General features: G+C 39.8%; 3 protein-coding genes across 11 annotated transcripts in view; 2 read left to right on the top strand and 1 right to left on the bottom strand.

The window, feature by feature from the left end:
- The window catches only part of LOC107661206 (guanine nucleotide-binding protein G(I)/G(S)/G(T) subunit beta-2), a 23,782-nt gene extending 19,825 nt beyond the window's left edge, over positions 1 to 3,957 (bottom strand). Inside the window, exons 1-2 of one of the 3 annotated variants that reach the window (XM_016450697.1) lie at positions 3,671 to 3,957; positions 3,355 to 3,502 (exon numbers count right to left, since the gene is read on the bottom strand). The gene's annotated coding sequence lies outside the window, so the exon portion shown is untranslated. Of the gene's footprint in view, positions 1 to 2,788; positions 3,194 to 3,354; positions 3,503 to 3,670 lie in introns of those variants that run through there. The other 2 variants (XM_016450699.1, XM_016450698.1) reach the window with 2 other exon arrangements.
- A 2,677-nt stretch (positions 3,958 to 6,634) lies between these two features.
- On the top strand, positions 6,635 to 9,248 carry LOC107661205 (zinc finger protein 394-like). 3 transcript variants are annotated; one of them, XM_016450696.1, is made up of 2 exons: positions 6,635 to 7,572; positions 8,251 to 9,248. In XM_016450696.1, the coding sequence occupies exons 1-2, from the start codon at positions 6,930 to 6,932 to the stop codon at positions 8,994 to 8,996; spliced, it is 1,389 nt and encodes a 462-aa protein (XP_016306182.1). In that variant the 5' UTR covers positions 6,635 to 6,929; the 3' UTR covers positions 8,997 to 9,248. The 3 variants fall into 3 exon arrangements, with proteins under 3 accessions (XP_016306182.1, XP_016306181.1, XP_016306180.1); XM_016450695.1 differs by having other exon boundaries at positions 6,635 to 7,578; XM_016450694.1 differs by having other exon boundaries at positions 6,636 to 7,587.
- Positions 9,249 to 10,530: 1,282 nt separating this feature from the next.
- LOC107661204 (solute carrier family 12 member 9-like) lies at positions 10,531 to 23,760 on the top strand. Of its 5 annotated transcripts, none has more exons than XM_016450691.1 (14): positions 10,610 to 11,076; positions 12,297 to 12,509; positions 12,645 to 12,779; positions 12,893 to 13,036; positions 13,145 to 13,447; positions 15,820 to 15,927; positions 16,095 to 16,206; positions 16,324 to 16,481; positions 17,798 to 17,880; positions 17,980 to 18,104; positions 18,259 to 18,451; positions 18,531 to 18,705; positions 19,883 to 20,029; positions 22,610 to 23,760. In XM_016450691.1, exons 1-14 carry the CDS (start codon positions 10,932 to 10,934, stop codon positions 23,416 to 23,418), a joined length of 2,850 nt encoding a protein of 949 aa, XP_016306177.1. In that variant the 5' UTR covers positions 10,610 to 10,931; the 3' UTR covers positions 23,419 to 23,760. The 5 variants fall into 5 exon arrangements, with proteins under 5 accessions (XP_016306179.1, XP_016306175.1, XP_016306177.1 ...); XM_016450692.1 differs by having other exon boundaries at positions 10,611 to 11,076; positions 12,899 to 13,036; XM_016450693.1 differs by lacking the exon at positions 10,610 to 11,076 and adding an exon at positions 10,531 to 10,575 and having other exon boundaries at positions 16,095 to 16,481.
- The last annotated feature ends 195 nt before the right edge of the window (positions 23,761 to 23,955 follow it).

Here is a 23,955-nt window from a genome sequence, read left to right as displayed (position 1 = left end):
GTCCGTTCATGATCTCACTGTCTGTCCTGCCACTGCCAAGGAGGCTATTCAAGAACTCTCTACTTGTTCTGTCTCAGTCAAGTGGTCTATCCATGTCTCTGCTCCGCCATGGCTACCTGATCTGCCTGCACCGCCATGGCCCCCGGATCAGCCTGCACCGCCATGGCCCCCCGCTCTGCCATTTTGTTTGTGTTTGTTTGGGCGTCTGGAGCCGCCCTTAGAGGGGGGGATATGTAATGTGGTGTTTGGGTTTTGTTTTTGTTTCATGTTCATGTTTTCCATGTCTTTTATTTTGTAATTGTTTCCTGCTGTTAGTGTCATGCTTCCCTTGCCTCATGTCTCTCCGCCTTGTGTATGTGTCATGCTCTCATTGGTTATTGTCTAGTCATGTGATTCCCTTGTCTGTCATGTTCTGATTGGTTGTCTCAGTCATGTGTCTTGTTTCCCATTGGTTTGTTCTTGTCTTGTGACCCTCTTGTTTGCTATAAGTAGCCATCATGTTCCCATTGTGCCTTGTCGTGTATTGATGTTGTAACCCGCTGTCGGTGAGTCTAGTCTGTTCATGCCTCGTCAAGTCTGTTCATGTCTAGTCAAGTCTGTTCATGCCTCGTCAAGTCAAGTCTGTGTATCTTGTTTGGATTATGTTTGGATTTTGGATTTCACCTTGTTTAAATAAAACTGCAGTTGGGTTCTCACTACGCTCGCCTTCAGTGGACTGATTCGTTGGTTACTATGAAGCAGCGCATTAGATTAGAACGGCGATTAACTTGTACAATAAGCTGTTTAAAACATGCATTCTCCTGTTCAATTTCGAGCATCCAGTTGGTATAATCACACGTTTTGTGGAGCGCTTTTGAAGTATGCATTTATTTGCATTTTAACTGTTTGGAAACGGAGCGTAAATGTGGACTTCAATGTATTCCTTTTAAAGTGACGTGACATGTGGCCAAGTATGGTGACCCATACTTGGAATTAGTTCTCTACATTTATCCCATCCAAAGTGCACACACACAGCAGTGAACACACACACACACCGTAAACACACACCCGGAGCAGTGGGCAGCCATTTTTTTGCTGCGCCGCCCGGGGAGCAGTTGGGGGTTCGGTGCCTTGCTCAAGGGCACCTCAGTCATGGTATTGAAGGTGGGAGAGCCCATCCTTAGTGCACACACACAGCAGTGAACACACACACACCGTGAACACACACCCGAAGCAGTGGGCAGCCATTTATGCTGCGGCGCCCGGGGAGCAGTTGGGGGTTCGGTGGCTTGCTCAAGGGCCCCTCAGTCGTGGTATTGAAGGTGGGAGAGAGCGCTGTACATTCCCTCCCCCCCACCTACAATCCCTGCCGGTACGAGACTCGAACCCGCAACCTTTAGGCCAACCATTAGGCCACGACTTCACGACTTTTACAGCAGTTCAATATAGCAGTTAAAATATTTCTTGTAAATCTCAACTTATAACATTAATGTAATCAAATTAAATATAAAACAAGCTATTTGCCACTGCCAGAGCATTAACGTTTTCATAGAAAATATTTTATAGATTGTTATAGAAAAACAAGTTATGCTCAGAGTCCAGAGCCTTGATCATAACATTATAACAGGCACCTTCCAAGTAGAGACCTGCCCGATCGCGGAACCCAACGCAGCAGAGTGTGGCGCGGGAAAACACTTGATGGGCGAGTGCAGGTGCGGGTGGAATGGGGGAGAATAAGGGTGTACTCACACTAGGCAATCTTAACCGTGCCCGAGCGCGTTTGACCCCCAAAGCCCGGTTCATTTGACTAGTGTGAGCGTTCCGTGCCACGGTCGGGCGCGGTTCATTTAGCCAGCCCTGGCTCGGTTGGAAGAGGTGGGCCAGAGCCCGGTTTAGTTATATATAGATCAGTGAGTGTGAGCGCTAACCGCGCCTGAGCGCGGAACTTATGATACGTGCAGCATGATTGTGTTCAACATTTCTGAGAAGCAAGAGTGATTGATCTATAAAGCAATATATTGTGAGAGGGCCATGTGTTACCGTGTCCCAAACGACTCAAAATAATAAACCACAAAGTTAAAAAAACGATGCACTCCACTGTTCTGAGAGAGAGCGCTTCTCTGCTGTCTTCACGTGCTATCGGAAACTTCCTTCCCACTTATGAAGTCGTAAGCGCTTCACGTGAGCGCTGCAGCAGTCTTAGGCCCACCCCAAATGCTCTCATTGATTGAGACGCGTGATGACGCATCCCAAGCCAGTAATGATCAACATCCCACCCCTCCTGTGACCCATGGTTTGTCTGTATGTGTATTCAGAGCCAGTGAGCAACAGACTTTCATAATAATAAAAAACTGCATTAACGAGCGATAAAATAATTGTCTGCGTTAATCAATTAATGCATTAACGCGACAATAACGCGTTAACTTGCCCAGCCCTAGTATAAAGCAATAAATGTTGAATCAGCTTGCCATAATCAGAGCTGTGGAGTGAGTAAAGCGCTGTAGGCTGCGGCCAGCTGAAGAACAGGAGTCTTCTGCTCCATCAATTCACGACTCACGGCTAAAATAAGACATGCAACACCTTTAAAAACAGATGTAATGTGATATACAATCTCCGTGATATTCCTATTGATTTTGAAAAACAATCCACTGATGCGATTTTGTGACAAAACCAGTAAAATCCCAAATGATCGAAAATAACACATTACAAATGAACCCATTTTAATGGTCTAAAACTTCCTACTTTTTATCCATACGTCTCATCTGGGTCACAACATTCTGATGAATCTTAGGAATTAATATAGGCCTACCTGTTAATCTTCTGTTTGGCTTTAGTCTCCGCGTAAAGATACTGGAATGCTGAAGTGGGTGGCGGAAGTAATTCGCAGGGAATTTTTCTGCTGGAAAATGATTAGGACTGCATAATGTCGGTTTTCTCCTAATGCTAGTTAGGCCTCAGCAACTGTGTGTTTCATGTGTGAAACAAATAAAAACGACGTTATCATGAAGTAGGCTACAGAGCTACGTATGTCGCCCTCTGATCGTTTAGTGTGGATGGGAAGAAGCCTTTTCCAAGGTATTCCTGGTTTCAGTACACTTTGCTATTGGGAGGGGGAAAATATTTTGCGCCTTAAATGGTATAATTACCGACAGATGTAATAAGTCCAAATACTGTAAAGCTTATGCGTCGTTGTCTTTAGACTGCGTTGCTTGATCGCCTCTTTCCTCTGATCGTTTAGTGTGGATGGGAAGAAGCCTTTTCCAAGGTATTCCTGGTTTCAGTACACTTTGCTATTGGGAGGGGGAAAATATTTTGCGCCTTAAATGGTATAATTACCGACAGATGTAATAAGTCCAAATACTGTAAAGCTTATGCGTCGTTGTCTTTAGACTGCGTTGCTTGATCGCCTCTTTCCTCCCGAGTGTTGTCTTCCTCCGCCTTCTCGTTCTGGTCTCTTCGATTTGACCGTCGCTCCTCGTCCAAGAAATGACCAGTTCAATACAACGCGAGGCACCCCGTGGCCCTTTAAAGAATTTAAAATGAAGTAACCAAATTCGACTTGGCTATCTCTCCGGAGGAGCATACCCATCCATCAGTTCAAATGTGACTGTGCCAGCATAGGAGGCGGGGTGAATTCAACATAAACAACAGTACAGTTGTTTTCTAAATAATTCATATAATGTGCACTCACTCTGCTGTCAATTCAGTCCCATATGAAATCATTCGGTCTGCACCAGAAACACGTAGCATCACATATGCGCGATTCAACCACACCCATTTTATTGCGAATGTACCACTGCAGCGCAGACCTCCACCGCCAAACAGCGGCTCAGGGGGTTGAACAGCACCTCACACTGGAACACACTCGAGTTTAGGCCGCTAAAGCTAATATCAGTTCTGTGGTGAAATGTGGAGGCGAGAATAAGTAGATCTCAGTTTAAACGTGTGTGGGAAATGACAAATAAAGGAAGTGGAGAAAATGGTGACATTCTACAGAATTCCCCCTGTGGCTCAATGACCACATGAATGCGCTCCTGAGCGGAGTGTTGCCAGATCGCGCAAGAAAGCCCAAAATAGGCGACGTCCCCTAAGAAACATAGCGCAGCTGAGAAAGGAGAACAAACTATAATAATGAATATAGCGATAGAGGGCGTGGCTCCAACAGTAGGTGTGGTTATTTGGAGCCATTAGTTGGTCACAGTTTGTCTTTTTATTCCAGTTTTACTACTAAATTAATTAGGCTATAATTACTCACTAGTATGTTCTTTAGTAACTTTTAACTATTTAAATAGTTACTAGTTTCGATTCTAGTTTTACCTGGTACTAACTGAACAGACACTATAGTACTCATTATAAACATTATGATTGTGTTTTGGAGGCCAAGCACCAACAATAAAATAAATATTCTACTCTGTGTGTGTGTGTGTGTGTGTGTGTGTGTGTGTGTGTGCGTGTGTGAAACTAGCCATATATTGAAAAAACTAAAACAAACGATTATAATAGGCGGACATGGCAACACCGTCTGGCTGTATTCACATTATGCCTGAATTCAAACGATTGCGTAGTTTACTAATATGTATACATTTTCATGTATTAATCGTTTGTTCTTGTTGAACATATTTAATGAATCGTTTGTTCTTGTTGAACATATTTAATTATAACATTTTTTCCAGTGTTTTTCAAAACATTTATAAAAATACCAAACATCTATTATTATCCAGACAAGTTCACCGACCTCACACTTTCTCAGATTACTTAGAGCTGTAATTAAAATTCCCTTGTAAGGGCACTCAGTAATGCAATGCACACTTTCTCTCTAGAGACATAAACTGCCACCCACCGGAGACACTCCTAATTACACCTGCCATAATTACAAGTTGAGAGGAGGGGCAGACAGATTATACTTTGTACTACTGTGCGCTTGCTGATGGGCCCATATTAAAATTTATGACAAACTGGATTGTCTATGCTATACTACTGTGAATGAATATCAAACAGTGATTTATTTATTTATTTTTAAATTTATTTCTACAACTATGCACCTTTAGACTGGCCCACACATTATGAGCAGCAAAATATGGTTAATCACATAGACCGTATAAAAACATGGACGTAGTGGCCGTGACGTCACCCGTATATTTCCGAAGAGCGTTTTTGAAGCTCAAAAGTGGGCGGAGCCGGCCGTCGCCATCTTGGCGCGTCACTCCCGGATAATCGAAAATGGGCAAAGAGGCGGGAGCAAGTTGGTGAAGCCACGCCCACCTATGACTCCCTTTTGGAGCCAGCCTCTAGCGGCCAGTTGACGAATTACAGTTTAAGTCCCTTCCTTGTTGGCTTCACGAGAGAGAGCGGGAGGTTGCCGCTTGGTTTATCATCAGTATGTATCCCCCCTCACGAAATGTAGTGATGGTACATTCCACCTGCCCTACTCCCTATAAGGGACTGTAGTATAGCTGTGGATGGGCTGCCTAGCAACACCATTTTCACAGACCCATGCATGCAAGCAGTATGTGATTTGATGGACATGAACTGTTCTGCATTAATTCTCCACACATATATTCATAGCCACTTAGGTAGGTCACATAGTATCTTATCCAGTCTACGATGTAGTTAACTTAATGATTATAAGCAACAAAATGTATAGAAATGTATTTAAAAGCTTTAAACATGCTTCCCTTCTGGCAGCAGGTGAGATGGACAGAATGAACGGACGGACGGGTGAAGAACACGAGGAGTGCAATGTGATCACACTCCTCTCCACATGGGCTAAACAGCGCTCAGATTCACAGACACCAGAGAAAGGGAGTTTCACAGTCAGACCGACCAGATTTTGGTGCAACAACACTGGGCCTAAAATAAATAGAGTTTGTGTTTTCCGTTTGTCAACCTCTTGAGTGCGCTATTGCTCTTTCTTACAGCATGTTGAGGAAAAGAAAAAACAATTGCTGTCCAAATTTTGCCATTATTTGAACTAAGGCCACATTATAAATCAAAGAATGTGTTAAATATGTAAATGCTGATGAAAAATTTGTTAATCGTTCATTTCCAGCAATGATTAAAAAATATTGTGCAAAAAATGGACAGTATTCTCTGTTGTTTGATCTTTCATCCAACTAAAACTGGAATGAAGGAGCAGTGATTAACCTAGTGTTCTGCTGCAAGGTCCCTCTAATGTTTAACCCTGTTGTGTGTATAATCAAACAACCTCTCCTACTGCAAAGGTCATAGGAAAACAACAGTTTCATATATAAAGCAAGTTTGTAAATCTAAACCTGTGTCATAATTTATGCAACACACCTGTTCTTGATTTGAGGTTTTAGAGATTACCATGCTTTGGACAGGCAGTTGGGAAATGTTTTTTCCAATGTACTCTTTTTTTATTGCTTGCAGATACATACTCAGAAGAAAGTGGAAATACTCTTGTACTTTGTCTCAATGACGATTCTTCTCTGACTCCCTGTATTAAGGAGACCACATCACAGAACATTGTGCATCTCAGTAACAATTATATTAAATTTTTGTTTCAATTTCTAGGCCTGTATAAAGGACATTCATTCTTGTATGGATCAATTTTCATACTTAACAATTCATTTTTTAAAAATCGACATATAATGTAAATAAACTACTATACTACTTAATTCACAATGAGTGGCTCTCAGATCGAAAACTCAAAATCCCAGGTTGCTTTTGACGTCATCATCCTTCGACACTGACAGTGACGACAACAGAACGCGACAGACTGACAAAACACTTTGGGGTTTCTGTTCTTTTAACGTTGCAACCAGGTAGTATTATTGAAGTACTACACTAGTGATGGACGTGAGGCCGTAAACTATTCTATTCTAGTTCTCAGTTAAGACAGCAACCCAGACCGCCTCTACTTGAGCTCTGCAATCACGTATGCAACATTAACATTACATCTCAGTGAAATACTGCCGTGGATCGTAACCATGACTTTGAGCATGGACATCAGCGTTTCTTTTCTCAAGTGCGAACTCGCCTCTACTATCGACCAGGCGGTAAGATGCGCGGTCGAAACGGTTTTAAAAGAAACAGCGCGAGTTGTTGGCATAAAGCTGGCCGCTGCTCGTAATGCAGCCGCAGAGTCGCACCGAGAGAGCCAGACCCTGCGCGAGAGACTGGAGATCTCCGAGAGCGAGCTGAAAGCAGTGCGCTACTACATGACCGCGGCTGAAAAGAACATCAAACAGTGTTTACTTCTCAACAGAACCCAGCCCGGCTCAAATATCGTGCACCCAAACGCAGACGACGCACTTTTTGTGATTCCGTCACGCGCTGCGGATGGAAGCCCCACAGCACAGGCGCAGAGCAGAGATCCAGCCCGCAAGAGCTTCCGAAACTCGCCGGGAAGAATCCACAGTCCTAAAAATATCCCTAGTGTTGGCCTCTGTCTTCCCACGATACAGTCAGACTGGCCTCGTGCGTGTGTCAACCGCAGAAAGGCAAGAGGGTCTGCAGCAGGCAACAGTTTAGCCCTCACCAGTGTCCCCGCGACCTCACAAACTCTTGTGGAAAACAGTCCTGCTCTCTTCAAACCAGAAGATGAGCCAGAAGGCCCGTTTTACTTAACGAATGAGGGTGAAAAAGGTTAATTGTTATTATTTTTACCATTTGCGAGTAGAATACTGCCAAACAACCATAGAGTATTAGCCATAGATGTTTATTAATCTCGTGAAGTCTGACATAATAGTAAGAAAAAAATTAATTTGAAAAGGAAGAGTTTTTTTACTTTTAGACTATATATATAATATATATCATTTGTGTATGTGTTTTATGTTTTGAAAATCTGCAATTTGATGCAGATGTCGTTATTTATATGAAATTCTGATAGCTTGTACTGTAAATCAATAGGACTTTTATAACAGTATAACAGACTGCTAGCATATAAATATCAGTTGTCACTCGATCGTTTTTATGATCAAAGCTCTGCAGTTTTAATTATGGAGGACAAAACATAATGCAATGCAATGATGATTGAGAGATGAACAAATAAACATTCCTCAAAAGCCTCAAAAAGTTAATTTAACATGGAAAAAAAAAAGATTAAAAAAGATCTATGCAAGCTTAAGTTCAGTAAATATTTATCTTGAAATATTGCTAACAATATGAAAGTTATTCTTAGTTTTCATTTCACAGCAAGATTTCGAAGCAAAACAATGTGTACCACAATCTGAAGGGGGGCTTTTAAAAACATAAAAGGCATTTTACATACTAAATATATATAAACATGAGCTTTTCTTTGTTTTACAGACAACAATTCTGCAGTAACAGACAGTGAGAGGAGACATGAGGAACCAGAAAATTCAGGCCCCTCCGCAAACCCACCTGAGGATCCATCTGACATGACAAAGTTTGAGTTTGAAATGAGCACACCTGCTGGAAATGTTAATGAGCTGGAGCTGATACAGGTGATGGAGGACTCTGATGATGTCAAACAGGGCACCATTAAAATTGAAGACGATCCTGATTCACTTACATTAGAGCCTCCTTCATCAAATATAGCTGTAGCATCTTCATCCAAATGCATGCAAGAGTTACCGCAGATCTCCTCGCCTTCAATGCGGGAGAGTGATGGCGATGCTTTGCTGGCCTTGGCGCCACCTGTTAGTAGTGACTCTGGGTTCAGCAGGACTATCGAGAGCCCTGATAAAGTGCACCGCTGCAACATTTGTGGCCGAGGGTTCAGACGTTTCTACTGCTTGAAAACGCACCAGCGCATACACACAGGAGAGCGCCCGTATCCTTGCAGATACTGCGAGAAACGCTTCCGCCATTTGGACAGCTTACACAAGCACCAGCGCATTCACACGGGAGAGAGACCGTACCGCTGTGCTGAGTGCGGATGCTGCTTCAGAGAACTTGGTCAACTCAAAAAGCACAGACTCAAACACTCGCCCACATTTGTTTCTGTTGCCAATCCCACCTTCCCTCTCCTTCCAGCCGGACCCTCCTATGTCTGGCCACATCTCAACACACAGTCTTTGGATTCAGTCTAAGCATGTGATGGTATTTTCAAAGCATGGTAATTGTGGAAACTTGGTATACGGTATTACAGCAGTATTGAACTATGTTACAAAAACAGATTGAAAAGATAAACTCGTCCTCTTAATAACAAATGGAATAACTCTTCAAATCAGGGACATTAAAATACAATAAAACAACACAATTCAAATGTATAAAGTAAACAAATGTTTCAAACATGAAAGTGCTAAAGAACACAACTATAAGGAACAATAATAAAGAATTAAAACATGTTTTAATCCAGATTAAAATGTGCAAGTGTAAACAAATGTTTTTTATATAATGCTTAGTATTAAATACTCAATATTTGGTGTTGTTTTATAAATACCATGGCAAATACAAAAATCTGAATGGTTGTTTTGAAAACATTTAAATACTGTTTGATTTCCTTCAGTTCAGAAACAGAAATTTGCATAGCACTGCTTTGTGTACTGGGGTAACCGCTGTGTTTCTGCTTTTCTGCAAGTGCCACCTACTGTCAGAGAGTGAATTTGCATTTCCACTCAGTCTGTCTGCTGCTTTTTTCAGAACTTCAGACCAAAGTGAAAATCAAACAGATTTTTATGCAGAATACACGCAATGTCATCAATTTTAACTGGTTGATGGAAAATAAAATAATGTGCAGGCTAAAAGTCTCAATTCAGAAAATAAGTTACCCAGAATTATTCACTGTATTTTGAAGTCTGGATGATTACAATACTGTGCGTTCATTACCGCAATTTACTGTGTTACCAAATACCAGCGCATCTCTAAGTCAGTCAAAGGCCTAGTGAAGAAAAGATGGATACATTTTATGAGGATATATGTTGTGGCACAAAACACACCTCAGATAAAGTTTGTTCAGTGACAGTTTGGTATAAAAACAATTGAAGGTATACTGGAAGATATATATTTGCCTGATTGTGTGAACAGTTTGTCCATTGCACAAAAAAAATCATTGCATTTCATTTAGATCCATATGTACAAAATACCTCATCGGCAGTGCAGCATAACCATAAGTAGTTTTTATGCAAAAAACAACTTTAAACATTTAAATGGGTTCCAGATATGATTAAACTTTCACAATAAGGTATTTTCTGGTATTGAGAATTGATTTCACTCACTCTGATTATCATACAAAAAATATGCATCCGGCATAAATCAGAGCTGAAACTAATTATTTGTATACTTGGTATAAATGCAGCACTTGAGATTTTTAAATGCATTATTTTAAAACTATGGCCTGACAAATAAAGGCAGAAAGTACCACACCCATGTTAAGATAAAAAAAATATATAAAAATGTATGTGTACATTTTTTACTAGTATGGAACTACAGGGGGAATCGTTACAATAGTTTAGTAGTACTAAAAAGTGCTCCTTTTTTGCAGTTGAAGTTCATAGTGTAGTTACTGCAACCTAAAATTAAGAAATGGGTATGTGTGGTAGGCTACTTGGTTTGATATCAGATAAAATGTTTGGCTGGTCAAACATCTAGGTAAACTCTGCAGGACACCGGCCCTCCAGGACCAAGTTTGGACAGCCCTGATCTAGGTGTTTGAACAACAATCAAATAGTAAACAACACGGTTCTCTCATGTTCAACTCAAAATCGTCTTCCACTTGTGATATTTCAGCCGTCCTCTCTGTGAAGTCACATGGGCGCTTCATCTGTCCCGTGACTTTTGTTTAAACAAATTGAGAGGCAGGCGGTACAGTCCCAGCCGTGCGCGATCATAATCTCTCGGTGGACCGTTACATAATAGATTTATGTTTTCATTAGGTCTTGCTGTTTGTTGTTCATAGTCAGGTCCACGGGGCACACGACGACTGCGCGCTCTTTGCCATCCTTCATGTCCCGGGGCCGGGGGGTTGATCACGAGATCTGAGGCTGCAACGAAAACTTTCGAAAGCAACTCGACAAGATGCTCTGATGAAACATATCGGTTTCAGGACATCATGCGTGCACATTGTAAAAACGAGTAGTTTTGTTTACTTGTGGTTTGTGTTGTTTCTCCCTAAAAGCGGAAGTTATACCGCTTTTAGATTGGCGTCGCCGCAGTTGTTCATAAGAACAGGTAGGTCATGTTTGCCTTACTGTACTTCACCGTTACTTGTGTCTTTAAAACCTTACACGCCCAAGCATCCGTGACTACTTGAGGTGGCGGTCTCATTTAGAAATGCCAGCTGCCTTTTGTCAGCTGTCTGCTAATTTATTCAAACAATTAATCGGATGCTGTTTTAGCAGAGAGGTATTTTAATAGTTACATTATTATCTTTACTTACATAAGACCGTAATACAATTGTTTTTCAACCGCGTACGTCGGATTGTTTACATGGTCATGTACGTTACTTCCGCTACTTGAAAGGTCCAACATTTGTTTTAAAAAACGCGGTTCAAAAGGCGATCACGATCAGTGGGACATTCAAGGTCTTGCAGCCTCAGGCTTTCCATGGTCATGGACATTTCGATGAAATGGAAAATTGTGATTTACAGGCCTGAAAAAAGTAATTGAAATTAACAGTATACTAAATCATTGACATTTATGGTGACTAGCTATAGCTCTAAATCCATCGATGTTTTTGAAAGAAAAAAAACTTGTATAACTAAATAGTCCAATTATCATCAAGAGTGACTGTTTTTGTTAAATCATTTTAATTATGCTTTTTTCTTTTTTTACTTTTTAAAATAATTACTATATTACAACAACAAAAATGTCAATGTTTTGAAAGGTCTTTTTTGCTCACCAAGGCTGCATTTATTTGATCAAACATACAGTACAAACAGTAATATTGTGAAATATGATTACAATTTAAAATAAACCGTTTTCTATTTTTAATATATTGTAAAATGTATTTTATTCCTGTGATGGCAAAGCTGAATTTTCAGCATCATTACTCCAGTCTTCAGTGTCACATGATCCTTCAGTAATCATTCTAATAAAATAATTTGCTGCTTGAGAAACATTTCTCATAATTAACATTAACGTAATTAACAGTTGTTTTGTTACATTTTCTCTCAGGATTCTTTGATGGATGGAATGTTCAAAAGAACAGCATTTATTTGAAATAGAAATGCTTTGGAACGGTGTAAAAGGTGCATCCTTGAGGAATGAAAATATTGGGCCTAACTTCTTTAAAAAAACAACAACAAAAAAACTTTACTGATCCCAAATGTGCAATAGTGTACATTATGAATGTTTGAGTAATAATAATAGCTTGCTCAGCAGCTCAAAATCATGACAAATGTTTGTATGTACTACTAACCAGGAAACACTCAAAAGGTTTCTTATTGCAGGTTCCTCTTTTCAGACCATGGCAAATGAGCACTCGCCTCTTCTTGTTCACAGGGTGTACAGCATGATGGGTGATGCTGAAGATTCCAGGGGTGGATCAGCAGTGACAGGAGAGGCATCCCCCAAATCAAACCCCCGCAAACTCAACGCCGCCTTTGGCGTCATGGTGCCCACCATCCTCTCCATGTTCAGTATTGTGCTCTTTCTTCGCACAGGTGCGTAAGAGATGGGAAAAGACAGAAGTTGATGACCAGAGACTTAATAAAACATTTTCACTATGGCCAAGTGTGTGATCCTAGAAGTATTTTTGTGCATAACTGATTCTAATACAGTATATGTCGATTTTGCAGGTTTTGTAGTGGGTCATGCCGGTCTTCTCCATGGTCTCCTCATGCTGTGTGTGGCCTACTTCATCATCTCGTTGACAATCCTGTCTATATGTGCTATTTCAACTAATGGAGCAGTGGAAGGGGGCGGGGCCTACTGTATCCTTAACCAATCTCTGTGCCATATAGAGTGCTAGAATTGCAGACTCCCTCATATATGAATCTGTTGTTCATGAGTGTTTGTGTATTTTTGTTGACCTTTAACTCTTTAGTCTTAGTCATGATCAGTCGTTCTCTGGGACCAGAGTTTGGAGGCAGTATTGGCCTGATGTTTTACTTGGCGAAGGTATGTGCGTGTGGCGTTTATGTACTCGGCCTGGTGGAGGCCATACTGGACATCTTTGGGAAGGATCCAGGTGAGCGGTGCATTGAATCACGCTGTACTAAACATTCTTTGAAGCAATTAAACGCGTATGGCTTGTTTTTTTTTTCACATTGAAGCCTCTCTGTTCTTCTCTCTCTAGGCTCTGCTGTGTCACAGGGGCTGCGTGTGTTGCCGCAGGGTTACTGGTACACCGTGTTGTACTCCTCTCTAGTTCTGTTGCTATGTCTGGTGGTGTGTCTGGTTGGTGCTCACATCTACGCCAAAGCCTCTTTTATCATTCTGCTGGTGGTGACGATGTCACTGATCTCTATCATCATCAGCCCCCTGATACTCAGTCCACAACGCTTCAACATCACACACACATACGGCAACAACCACACCGTCACTGTCAACCCCAGCTACACAGGATTCAACGGCACTACATTAAAAAACAACCTTGGACGTGAGTAAGATGATCATTAATGCAATAATGATAGTGACGGTTGTGATGATGATCAGTGAGGCTATTTAGCAGTTATATTTCAAAATACGTAAAAGAGAAATGATCACGATTGTCTTGTGTGTTAGATTAAACATTCAGTATAAAAAGGTATATTGGGCAGTGAAATATACAAATTATTAGATATTTATACTTAAGTAATGACATTTTGAAAAAAAGAAAACAAAAAAAGGATATTCCTCAAAGGAACATTTTGATTTACTGGTAAAAGGAATTTATAATGAGTTTTTCCTATACAGTATATTCTATGCATGTACACTACCATTCAATAGTTTGGGGTCAGTAAGAATTTCTTTTAAAGAAATTAATGCTATTATTCAACAAGGACACACTGAATCGATCTAAAGTGACAGTAAAGACTTTTACGTTGTTGTAATCTGTTTCAAATAAATGCTGTTCTTTTGAACTTTCTATTCATCAAACAATCCTGAAGAAAATGTGTAACAATATCCAGACAGACATTAAAGGGTTAGTTGACCCAAAAATGAAAATTAGCCCATAAATTACTCACCCTCAAGTCATCCTAGGTGTATATGACTTTCTTCTTTCAGACGAATCCAGTCGGAGTTATATTAAACATTGTCTTTGATCTTTCAAGCTGTTTAATGCCACTCAGTGGGTGTTGCATGCATCAGTCCAAAAGAAGTTAAATAAAAAGCGCCCATCCATTAAAAAAAAGTGTCTCACACGGCTCCGGGCGGTGAACAAAGGTCTCCTGAAAACCAACGTTTGTTTACAGGCGCAAAGGAAGCAAAGTTTCCTTACTTTAGCAAAGGAAAACCAGTCTCCTCTTGGTGTGAGACACTTTTTTTTATGGATGGGTGCTTTTTATTTAACTTCTTTTGGACTGATGCATGCAACACCCACTGACTGGCATTAAACAGCTTGAAAGATCAAAGACAATGTTTAATATAACTCCGACTGGATTCGTCTGAAAGAAGAAAGTCATATACACCTAGGATGACTTGAGGGTGAGTAATTTATGGGCTAATTTTCATTTTTGGATGAACTAACCCTTTAAGCAGCACAACTGTTTTCAACATTGATAATAATGAGAAATAATGTTTCTTGAGCAACAAATCAGTTAATTCGAGTGATTTCTGAAGGATCCTGTGACACTGAAGACTGGAGTAATGATGCTGAAAATTCAGCTTTGCATCACAGGAATAAATTACATGTTATATATTCAAATAGAAAACAGTTTTTTTCAGTTGTAGTTTTTTCTGATTTTCTGACCTCACATATTTGAACAGTAGTATGTGTATATCATTTATAATAATAATTATTTATAGTTAGAATAATTAATACACTTATAATTTATGCATTTAGCAGATGCTTTTATCCAAAGCGACTTACAGTGCATTCAGGCTACACATTTTTTTACCAGTATGTGTATATATAGTATTATTTTAATGGCAACTAATGAGACTCAATTAATAACTAATGAAACTAATTTCTCAAATCAACATTTTACACAGACAAAAGTTGATTTTGGCACTCACAAAAATAAAGAGCTAATGACTTAATCGGCAAAAGAGACATGGCTACCAGTTGATTATCAGTCTGGTCCATATATCAATCTGTCAAGAATTTGATTTCATATGTATTCAAATATAAAATTCTTTATACAAATATTTGCCGTGCACTATTTTACTGCCAATTTCTGGTAAACACAATTCAAATTGTTAGAGATATAAATGGCATAGATGATAAACGTTTAGGATGAAAAATGTCTCCTTTAATTAAAGTTATTAAATTAAGAGATATTTATAAATAATATAACAGAGATAAGCAACCAATGTAGACTGATGCACAGAGACCAACAGCAGAATCAGGAAGTTATCTTTGACCCATGTACAAACATATTGGCAGCAGCTTTACCATTCATTTTCATGGTGGTGATATTATTGTGGTGTGGTACATATGGAGAAAATGAAGTTTTTCCACTAAAAGTATTCATATCAGATAGAACCTAATGCAGATATATTTAAATGTTCTATCTGTGATTTTGTTGATATTTAGAAAAAATATTTCAATTACACTATGATTCTGATGTTCTGTAGCCTTGCAATGTCGGTCATATAGTGCTGTATGGATTATATGCAATAAGTGTTTGGGATGGCACGGATGGTGCTGTTTTAATCATAAACACACCATAGTTTGTACTTTATGGATGTAGATTATGGATGACCTTGAATGCAGCCAGATATAACAGCTTCTGTATTGCAGTCATTCATCAGGGACATAAAACTGTTCCTTTAATTTATATAATTACTGCACTGGCATGAATTTTGTCCAAATGTCTCCTCCTGTAGCGCAGTACTCTCTGGACTACAGTACCAACACAATGATGTCTTTCGCCACTGTATTTGCTGTGATGTTCACCAGCTGCACAGGCATCATGGCAGGAGCCAACATGTCGGGTACAAAACTGGACAACCACTGACACCATTCACACGCTTCCTTTATTTGCACACTTCCTTTACTTTTTAGTTGTCAATGTAATTGTGTTGACTTTTACAATATTGAGAACACTTGTATAATGGATGAGTGTCATAAACATGTCATTTGATTTGTCTCACTTTCTCAGGTGAGCTGAAGAACCCCAGTGAGTCAATACCTAAAGGGACCATCATTGCAGTGTCATACACCTTCACTGTTTATGTGCTTCTCTTCCTGCTCCTGAGCTCTACCTGTGACAGGTGCCGCTTACGACACTCAAGCCACATGGAAAAACGTGAAAATTTACATAATGCTTTGTTTTCCCTCTTATTCATCTCTCCCTTATGCTTTCTGTCATTTCCTGGTCTCTCTCTCAGGTTGTTGTTAATCAATGATTACGCAGTGTTTCAGCGGGTGAGTGTGTGGCCTCCATTCGTGACGATTGGGGTGTACTGCGCGTCTCTCTCAGCTGCTATGTGCTCCATGATAGGAGCTTCTCGAATCCTCCATGCGCTTGCTCTAGACCAGCTTTTTGGTTAGTGTGCGTTTGTGGGTTTGATTTGTTTAAAGGACGTATTTCAGGCTAGAAACTTATACTGAGATGTTTAGATGTGTTAGGGCGGTTGACATCTCCACAAGAAGTGTTATGGGAAAACATTAGTGAGCAGTACTTGGAAAGCAGTATTCATGGTTTCTAAGGAAAATATGCTTAGCGAATATTTTTCAGTGTAACTTTTTTTTTGTCACATTTTATAGGTTGTTATATGGTGTGAGAGCTCATATATTCTGTGTGAAAAGGTAAAAAAAAAAGGACATTTTATCTAAAAGAATCATAACGAATATTTCCTCTGAACATTTTCTACTCAAATCAGTTAACTGACGAGGCATAATCAAAACTAAACAAGCTATTCTTTTTAAAAATTGTATTTAATTGAATTTATTGAAAATTTAAAGTTTGCTCTCAAATTGTATAAACAAATCAGTCACAGGAATCACAGAAAATGATTGATGATGGATTACACAATTTATTATGGAAATGTTACGTAGAACAACTTTTTTAAAAATCCAGGAATATAGAAGAAAACAATAGGAATCTATTTGTTATAATGTGGTTTATTTATTGTGGCTCATTAAACATTTAAAATCATTATAAGGTTTAATGTCACACCATTTATTGTAGTGCTAGGTCAGTGGCCTGATTAAAATCCTACCACATGGCAGGTTTGGCAACAATGCTTATAATGTACCTGTGGCAACGTTTTTACATAGTTGCTGAATGGTGTTGCACCACCACATTTAAAAAGGAAACAGTAAAAAGACATTAGCCCAGCAGAGATTTGATCTGTTCTGTCTGGTTGAACAAAGGTTCACTAAAAACAAGTTCATGTATTTGGCTGGTCACAGCATGGCATACAAACAAGAGCCATACAAGCAATATAGTTTCACACCATATAGTATTTTAACCACAGCTTACCACTGTGTGTAGGATCTGTTTTCTTGGTTTTACTCTGATCAGAAGAGTAAAAACACCACTTTTATGATTTAAATGTTTACATCAGTTCTTAGTAGAAATGTTTTGCGTTACTTACTAAAATTCCAGGATACTTTACAAAGGCACTATTTGATAATCAATATAAACAGGTAAATGGTGAAATATGTATGGCACCCTGGATATAATAAAGAATATTATGTAAACGTCCTTATGACCCAGTAACTAGGTTACATTGTTGGTTTTGACATGACTGTTAAGATATGATGGTGTAATATTATCCTGGAGTGACATGATGGTACTGTACTTCTCTGTTGGAGTGTGTCAGTGTTTTGTTGATCTGTGCTGTGATCTGGTTTCAGGTCTGCCTCTGGCTCCGGCTGCTGTAACCTCCAGCTCTGGGAACCCGTGGGTGTCTGTGCTCTACACCTGGGGTCTGGTGCAGGTATAGGGAGCTGTGTCTTTGGATGTTATTTCTGTGACACATGATATAAAGAGTAAGAGTGTGTGTGTGTGTGTGTGTGTGTGTGTGTGTGTGTTGTAGTGTACACTGTTTGCAGGACAACTGAATGTGATTGCTGGTATTGTGACAGTGTTTTACCTGTTAGCGTATGCAGCGGTTGATTTGGCTTGTCTGGCTCTGGAATGGGCTTCTGCTCCAAACTTCAGGTACTGTTCAAAGTATGTGTGTGTGCATTTTATAAGGTCATTTTGATTTTTGCTCAATTTAATGCATCCTTGCTGAGTAAAAGTATTAATTTCTTTATTAACAATATTGTAAGTGTCTGTCTCTATATTTGTCTTTTTTCTTCTCTCTTTCCAGGCCAACATTTCAGTTTTTTTCTCTTGGCACACGTTTGTTGGGCATTGTAAGCTGTGTGGTAATGATGTTCGTGATAAACCCAGTGTATTCCTCAGCCAGTATTGTGCTGCTGCTGCTCCTCCTACTGTTCCTGCACTACCGCTCTCCCACCAGCAGCTGGGGCTACATCAGCCAAGCACTTATCTTCCATCAGGTACCTTCACACACACACAAAGCACACGTGAATGCACTGAACTTTAAATCCATGGTTGGTCTTTCTGTGCTGCTTTCAGGTGAGGAAATACCTTCTGATGTTAGACTCCCGTAAGGATCATGTAAAGTTCTGGCGGCCTCAGGTCTTACTGATGGTGGCGAACCCACGCTCCTCCTGTCAGCTCATCTGCTTCGTCAACCAGCTAAAGAAAGGAGGGCTGTTTGTTCTTGGGCATGTGCAGATTGGAGATCTGGGTAGGACAACAGGGGTATTGGGGTTAGGGAGCAATTTAATGATAGAACCCAAGTTTGACAAGGCATATCGAGCAAAGATTGTCAGTTACCACATATGCATTTTATGACCACATAAAGTGTGTTCTCTTGCTTCTTAATCTCTTGAAGTGTACAGAAAGGCTGTGTTTGTGTTTACATGATGTTCCAGAATGCTGCTTTCTGCAAAATCTCTGGACTAATCCATTTCCTAAGTGCATGTAAGCAGGGTCATTGTTGCTATGTGGGGCTGGTTAGGATGCTTAAAGAAAGCAGTGTTTTGATAATATCACCGTCACGGCGTTTTTACACTTTGCAAGGACATCAAGCTTCCATTGACCATGAATAGTTGTCTATAGAAATCTAATTTAAGATGGGAGAAATTTTATTCTTTTCTTATTTGAGCAAATCCACCACAAGGCCTGATGATGATTTCTGTTTGCTTGTTTTATTTTTTGCAGCTAATGTGTTTTTCTTCTCATTCCATTAATCTGGTCATTTTAATCAGTGTGAACTCAGGCTCACCCACCTCCATAAGATGACTTGCTTCCTTGTTTTTTTATGATTAAATGAGTTTATGATCTTAAAGGTATAGTTTACCAAAAAATATTTACTTACCCTCATGTCATTTCAGACCGGTTTGACATTTTCTTCTGCAAGAATTAAAGAAGATGATTCTGAAGACTGTTAAGGGATATTTCACACAAAAATGAAAATTACCATATGATTTACTCACCCTCAATGCATCCTATGTGTATATGACGACTTCTTTCAGACGAATCCGATCAGAATTATATTAAAAAAAAAATGTCCGGGCTTTATAATGGCAGTGAATGGGTGTTATTTTTAAATGGTCCAAAATAAGTCCAATAAAGCGCATCCATCCATCATAAAAAGTGTCCCACACAGCGCCGGGGGGTTAATAAACGCCTCCTGAAGTTAATTGATTAATTTTAGTGACCGTTGGCTTTCATTATATGGACAAAAAACACTGAGACATTTCTCATATCTTTTTCATAACAGCATTGCCATTTTTGAGTGAACTGTACCTTTAAGATTACTAAACAGCCCTTCTGCTGTGAATCCATTTTACTTTCATGTTGTTGCACACTGATTGTCAGAATAGAAAGGGTCACATGATCAAATGTAATCTCTCTCTCAGATGTGTTGCCAGCAGACCCGGTGCAGCCACAGTATAATTTCTGGCTGAGTCTAGTGGATAAGTTGGGTGTGAAGGCCTTTGTGGATCTGACTCTCTCTCCGTCTGTCAGGCAGGGCACTCAACATCTGCTCCGCATCACTGGACTAGGTGAGACATTTCCTTATCGCGTCATCTTTACGGCACAGAGCCAGGAAACACCATTTAGACTACATGACTACATCTTTATTGTTATTGTACAAAGTACAAGTACATATCTAGTGAAATAATACAGTAAATACATTATTGTAGTGTTTTCAACACTGTTTGTGTAAGAGCTCAGCTAGTTCAGAGATGGCATCTGCTCCACAATGTTACAAATCGTAGTGTATATCCTTAATCATTTCTATTTATTTTTTAATTTATCCTTTATTTAAGCAGGAAATTTCCATTGAGATGCAAGATCTCTTCTTCCAGAGAGTCCTAGTCAAGACGGCAGCACATAGTTTCACATAAAATTACCATATGATTTACTCACCCTCAATGCATCCTATGTGTATATGACGACTTCTTTCAGACGAATCCGATCAGAATTATATTAAAAAAAAAATGTCCGGGCTTTATAATGGCAGTGAATGGGTGTTATTTTTAAATGGTCCAAAATAAGTCCAATAAAGCGCATCCATCCATCATAAAAAGTGTCCCACACAGCGCCGGGGGGTTAATAAACGCCTCCTGAAGTTAATTGATTAATTTTAGTGACCGTTGGCTTTCATTATATGGACAAAAAACACTGAGACATTTCTCATATCTTTTTCATAACAGCATTGCCATTTTTGAGTGAACTGTACCTTTAAGATTACTAAACAGCCCTTCTGCTGTGAATCCATTTTACTTTCATGTTGTTGCACACTGATTGTCAGAATAGAAAGGGTCACATGATCAAATGTAATCTCTCTCTCAGATGTGTTGCCAGCAGACCCGGTGCAGCCACAGTATAATTTCTGGCTGAGTCTAGTGGATAAGTTGGGTGTGAAGGCCTTTGTGGATCTGACTCTCTCTCCGTCTGTCAGGCAGGGCACTCAACATCTGCTCCGCATCACTGGACTAGGTGAGACATTTCCTTATCGCGTCATCTTTACGGCACAGAGCCAGGAAACACCATTTAGACTACATGACTACATCTTTATTGTTATTGTACAAAGTACAAGTACATATCTAGTGAAATAATACAGTAAATACATTATTGTAGTGTTTTCAACACTGTTTGTGTAAGAGCTCAGCTAGTTCAGAGATGGCATCTGCTCCACAATGTTACAAATCGTAGTGTATATCCTTAATCATTTCTATTTATTTTTTAATTTATCCTTTATTTAAGCAGGAAATTTCCATTGAGATGCAAGATCTCTTCTTCCAGAGAGTCCTAGTCAAGACGGCAGCACATAGTTTCACATAAAAAAAAAAATTGGCATAAAAACATCACAAAAAGTACTCTGAGAATACAGCATGTTTCCTTTAGAGCAGTTTGTAAGATAACGAAGTTATAAAGTTATAAAAAATGTTAAATACTTGTATGCAGATAAACTTGTAACTTGTAAGTTTATCTGAACATAATCTTGAGTTGACTAAATGAGCACTGCTATCACATACAGGTGCATCTCAATAAATTAGAATGTCGTGGAAAAGTTCATTTATTTCAGTAATTCAACTCAAATTGTGAAACTCGTGTATTAAATAAATACAATGCACACAGACTGAAGTAGTTTAAGTCTTTGGTTCTTTTAATTAGGTGGGTTTTTGTTAAATGTGAGCCAAAATCATCACAATTAAAAGAACCAAAGACTTAAACTACTTCAGTCTGTGTGCATTGAATTTATTTAATACACGAGTTTCACAATTTGAGTTGAATTACTGAAATGAACTTTTCCACGACATTCTAATTTATTGAGATGCACCTGTGCTGTAGATTTTCTGATAAATCGCATTCTTCTTTTAAACATATTTTTGTTGCTGTCTGTACTCGGTGTGATGCACTAAAAAGGCAAGTGTATGGCGAAATAATGGCAAGAAACAACTTTCTATTGACTTTTTTTTTTTTTTTTCTTCAAGTTGCATGCAAAAACAAACATGGCGAGACAGGTGCAGCCAGATTGACAAACAAATGACTCCTATGAGCTGGTTCTTTTTCGATGATCAAAAACATGCAAAACAACTGTAGCCTAATAGATGAATAAATTACTCTTATGAGATTATTCAGAAACATGCAGCACAAATAGTGTAGCCCATTTCACAAACAAATGACTCTAATGAGCTAGTTCCTTATAATGAATCAAAAACATCCAAAACCACTGTAGCCTCACTAGTAAACAAGTGACTCCTGTGAGCTGGTTCTGTTTCACGATTCAAAAACATACAGCTTGACCAGTATAGTCCAATTCACAAACAAATAACTCTCATGTGTGGTTCTTTTTAGTGAATCAAAAACATACAGTGCAACTAGTGTAGCCTGATTTACAAATTATTTGTATGGGCCATTTCTTTTAATGAACACTTTAAATGTGTCTGAAATACTTCTCTGTTTAATTTGCAGCATTAGCATATAGAGAATTTCTTTTTGTAACAATTTGTAGTCAAAATGGACACTTAGAATGCAATTAAAATTGGAAAAGAATCAAGAGTTTGAGAGTTAGAATCAAAGTGTATTAGAATGTATTTCCTTTTCAGACCATCATTTTGTATCTTCTTTTCCAGGAGGCATGAAGCCGAATACCCTGGTCTTGGGCTTCTATGACAACTGCTATCCAGAGGACTACTTCCTGCAGGACCCTGTCTTTTGCGAGGGGGATAATTTCGGGGTGGACCTTCCATCCTTACAGGCTCACTTTCCACCCGTGCGCCACGCCGAGAGCCCTCGCGCTCTGCAGCCCGAGGAGTATGTGAGCATCATCCATGATGCCATAAAAATGGGCAAGAACGTTTGTTTAGGCCGCTACTTTTTCCAGCTGCCGCCTGAGAGCAAAGGTGTTGCATACATAAGGGGAAATGACAATATGGACACCGTTGACGTGTGGCCGACAAACCTACTGTCCCCAGGCAGTGCCAGTTACGCAGACGTGTCCAGTCTTTTCCTGCTTCAGATGGCGTGTGTGTTAAACATGGCCAACAGGTGGCGCCGTGCAAGCTTACGTATATTTGTCTGTGTGGCATCAGAATCGGGAGACCAGGGCTGGCTGGCCAATGAGGAGCAGTTTAGAGAGTTGCTGGGAATGCTGAGGATTCGTGCCGCCATTAAGATTGTGGCATGGGATAACGTGGCACGCATGTTTAGAGGGCCAAATTCAGAGTCTCAAAAAGTGTCGGAGGATTTCCTGTGTGCCGTGAACGCCTTGCTGAGAGAACACAGCTCTACGGCAGCAGTCCGCTTCCTGTATTTGCCCCATCCTCCCTCCAGTTCTGAGCTGTCACAGCAGTACCTGACGCAGCTGGATACGCTGACGCGAGACCTGGGCCCAACTCTCTTGATTCACGGGGTCACACCTGTCACATGTACTGAACTCTGAGAAACAATAACCAAAACATGTTTGTGTGATAGAGAGGAACATCTGACATGTTAGTGAGGGGACTACAAGTGTATTTGATTCCTAATATTCTCAAATGGCGGATGATTTTGAGGACCATATTTCATAAATTGGTGAATTATGTGCTCTTGGTGAAAATGTTATTTAAAAACAGATGGATGGAGTTTGTGTTATTGGTGAAAACTGCCGAATCATCGTGCGCAGTTATTTTTGTGTTCTCCATGCGCCTCTGTCTGTTCTCATTAACAGTAAGTTTAGAGTTGGTGGAAAGTGAGTGCTTGCATATCCTGTGATCCATGTTTATGTGTTTGTGAAAAGTGTGAAGTGACATGTGGCCAAGTATGGTGACCCATACTCGGAATTAGTGCTCTGCATTTATCCCATCCAAAGTGCACACACACCGTGAACACACACCCGGAGCAGTGGGCAGCCATTTTTTTGCTGCGGCGCCCGGGGAGCAGTTGGGGGTTCGGTGCCTTGCTCAAGGGCACCTCAGTCGTGGTATTGAAGGTGGGAGAG

The sequence above is a fragment of the Sinocyclocheilus anshuiensis genome, unplaced genomic scaffold (assembly GCF_001515605.1).
Source record: "Sinocyclocheilus anshuiensis isolate Anshui unplaced genomic scaffold, SAMN03320099.WGS_v1.1 scaffold1365, whole genome shotgun sequence".
Classification (NCBI taxonomy): domain Eukaryota; kingdom Metazoa; phylum Chordata; class Actinopteri; order Cypriniformes; family Cyprinidae; genus Sinocyclocheilus; species Sinocyclocheilus anshuiensis.
The sequence above is the reverse complement of the archived record's forward strand: the minus strand, read 5'-3'. Positions and strand labels throughout refer to the sequence as shown.

Excerpts from the sequence above, each read along its gene's own strand:
- LOC107661205 (XM_016450694.1), top strand. The coding sequence starts at position 6,930 with ATGACTTTGAGCATGGACATCAGCGTTTCTTTTCTCAAGTGCGAACTC. Across the intron at positions 7,588-8,250 it reads AACGAATGAGGGTGAAAAAG|ACAACAATTCTGCAGTAACA; the intron begins GTTAATTGTTAT and ends TTTGTTTTACAG.
- LOC107661204 (XM_016450689.1), top strand. The coding sequence starts at position 10,932 with ATGAAACATATCGGTTTCAGGACATCATGCGTGCACATTGTAAAAACG. Across the intron at positions 12,780-12,892 it reads GGAAGGGGGCGGGGCCTACT|TCTTAGTCATGATCAGTCGT; the intron begins GTATCCTTAACC and ends TTAACTCTTTAG. Across the intron at positions 17,881-17,979 it reads ACACCTGGGGTCTGGTGCAG|TGTACACTGTTTGCAGGACA; the intron begins GTATAGGGAGCT and ends TGTGTGTTGTAG.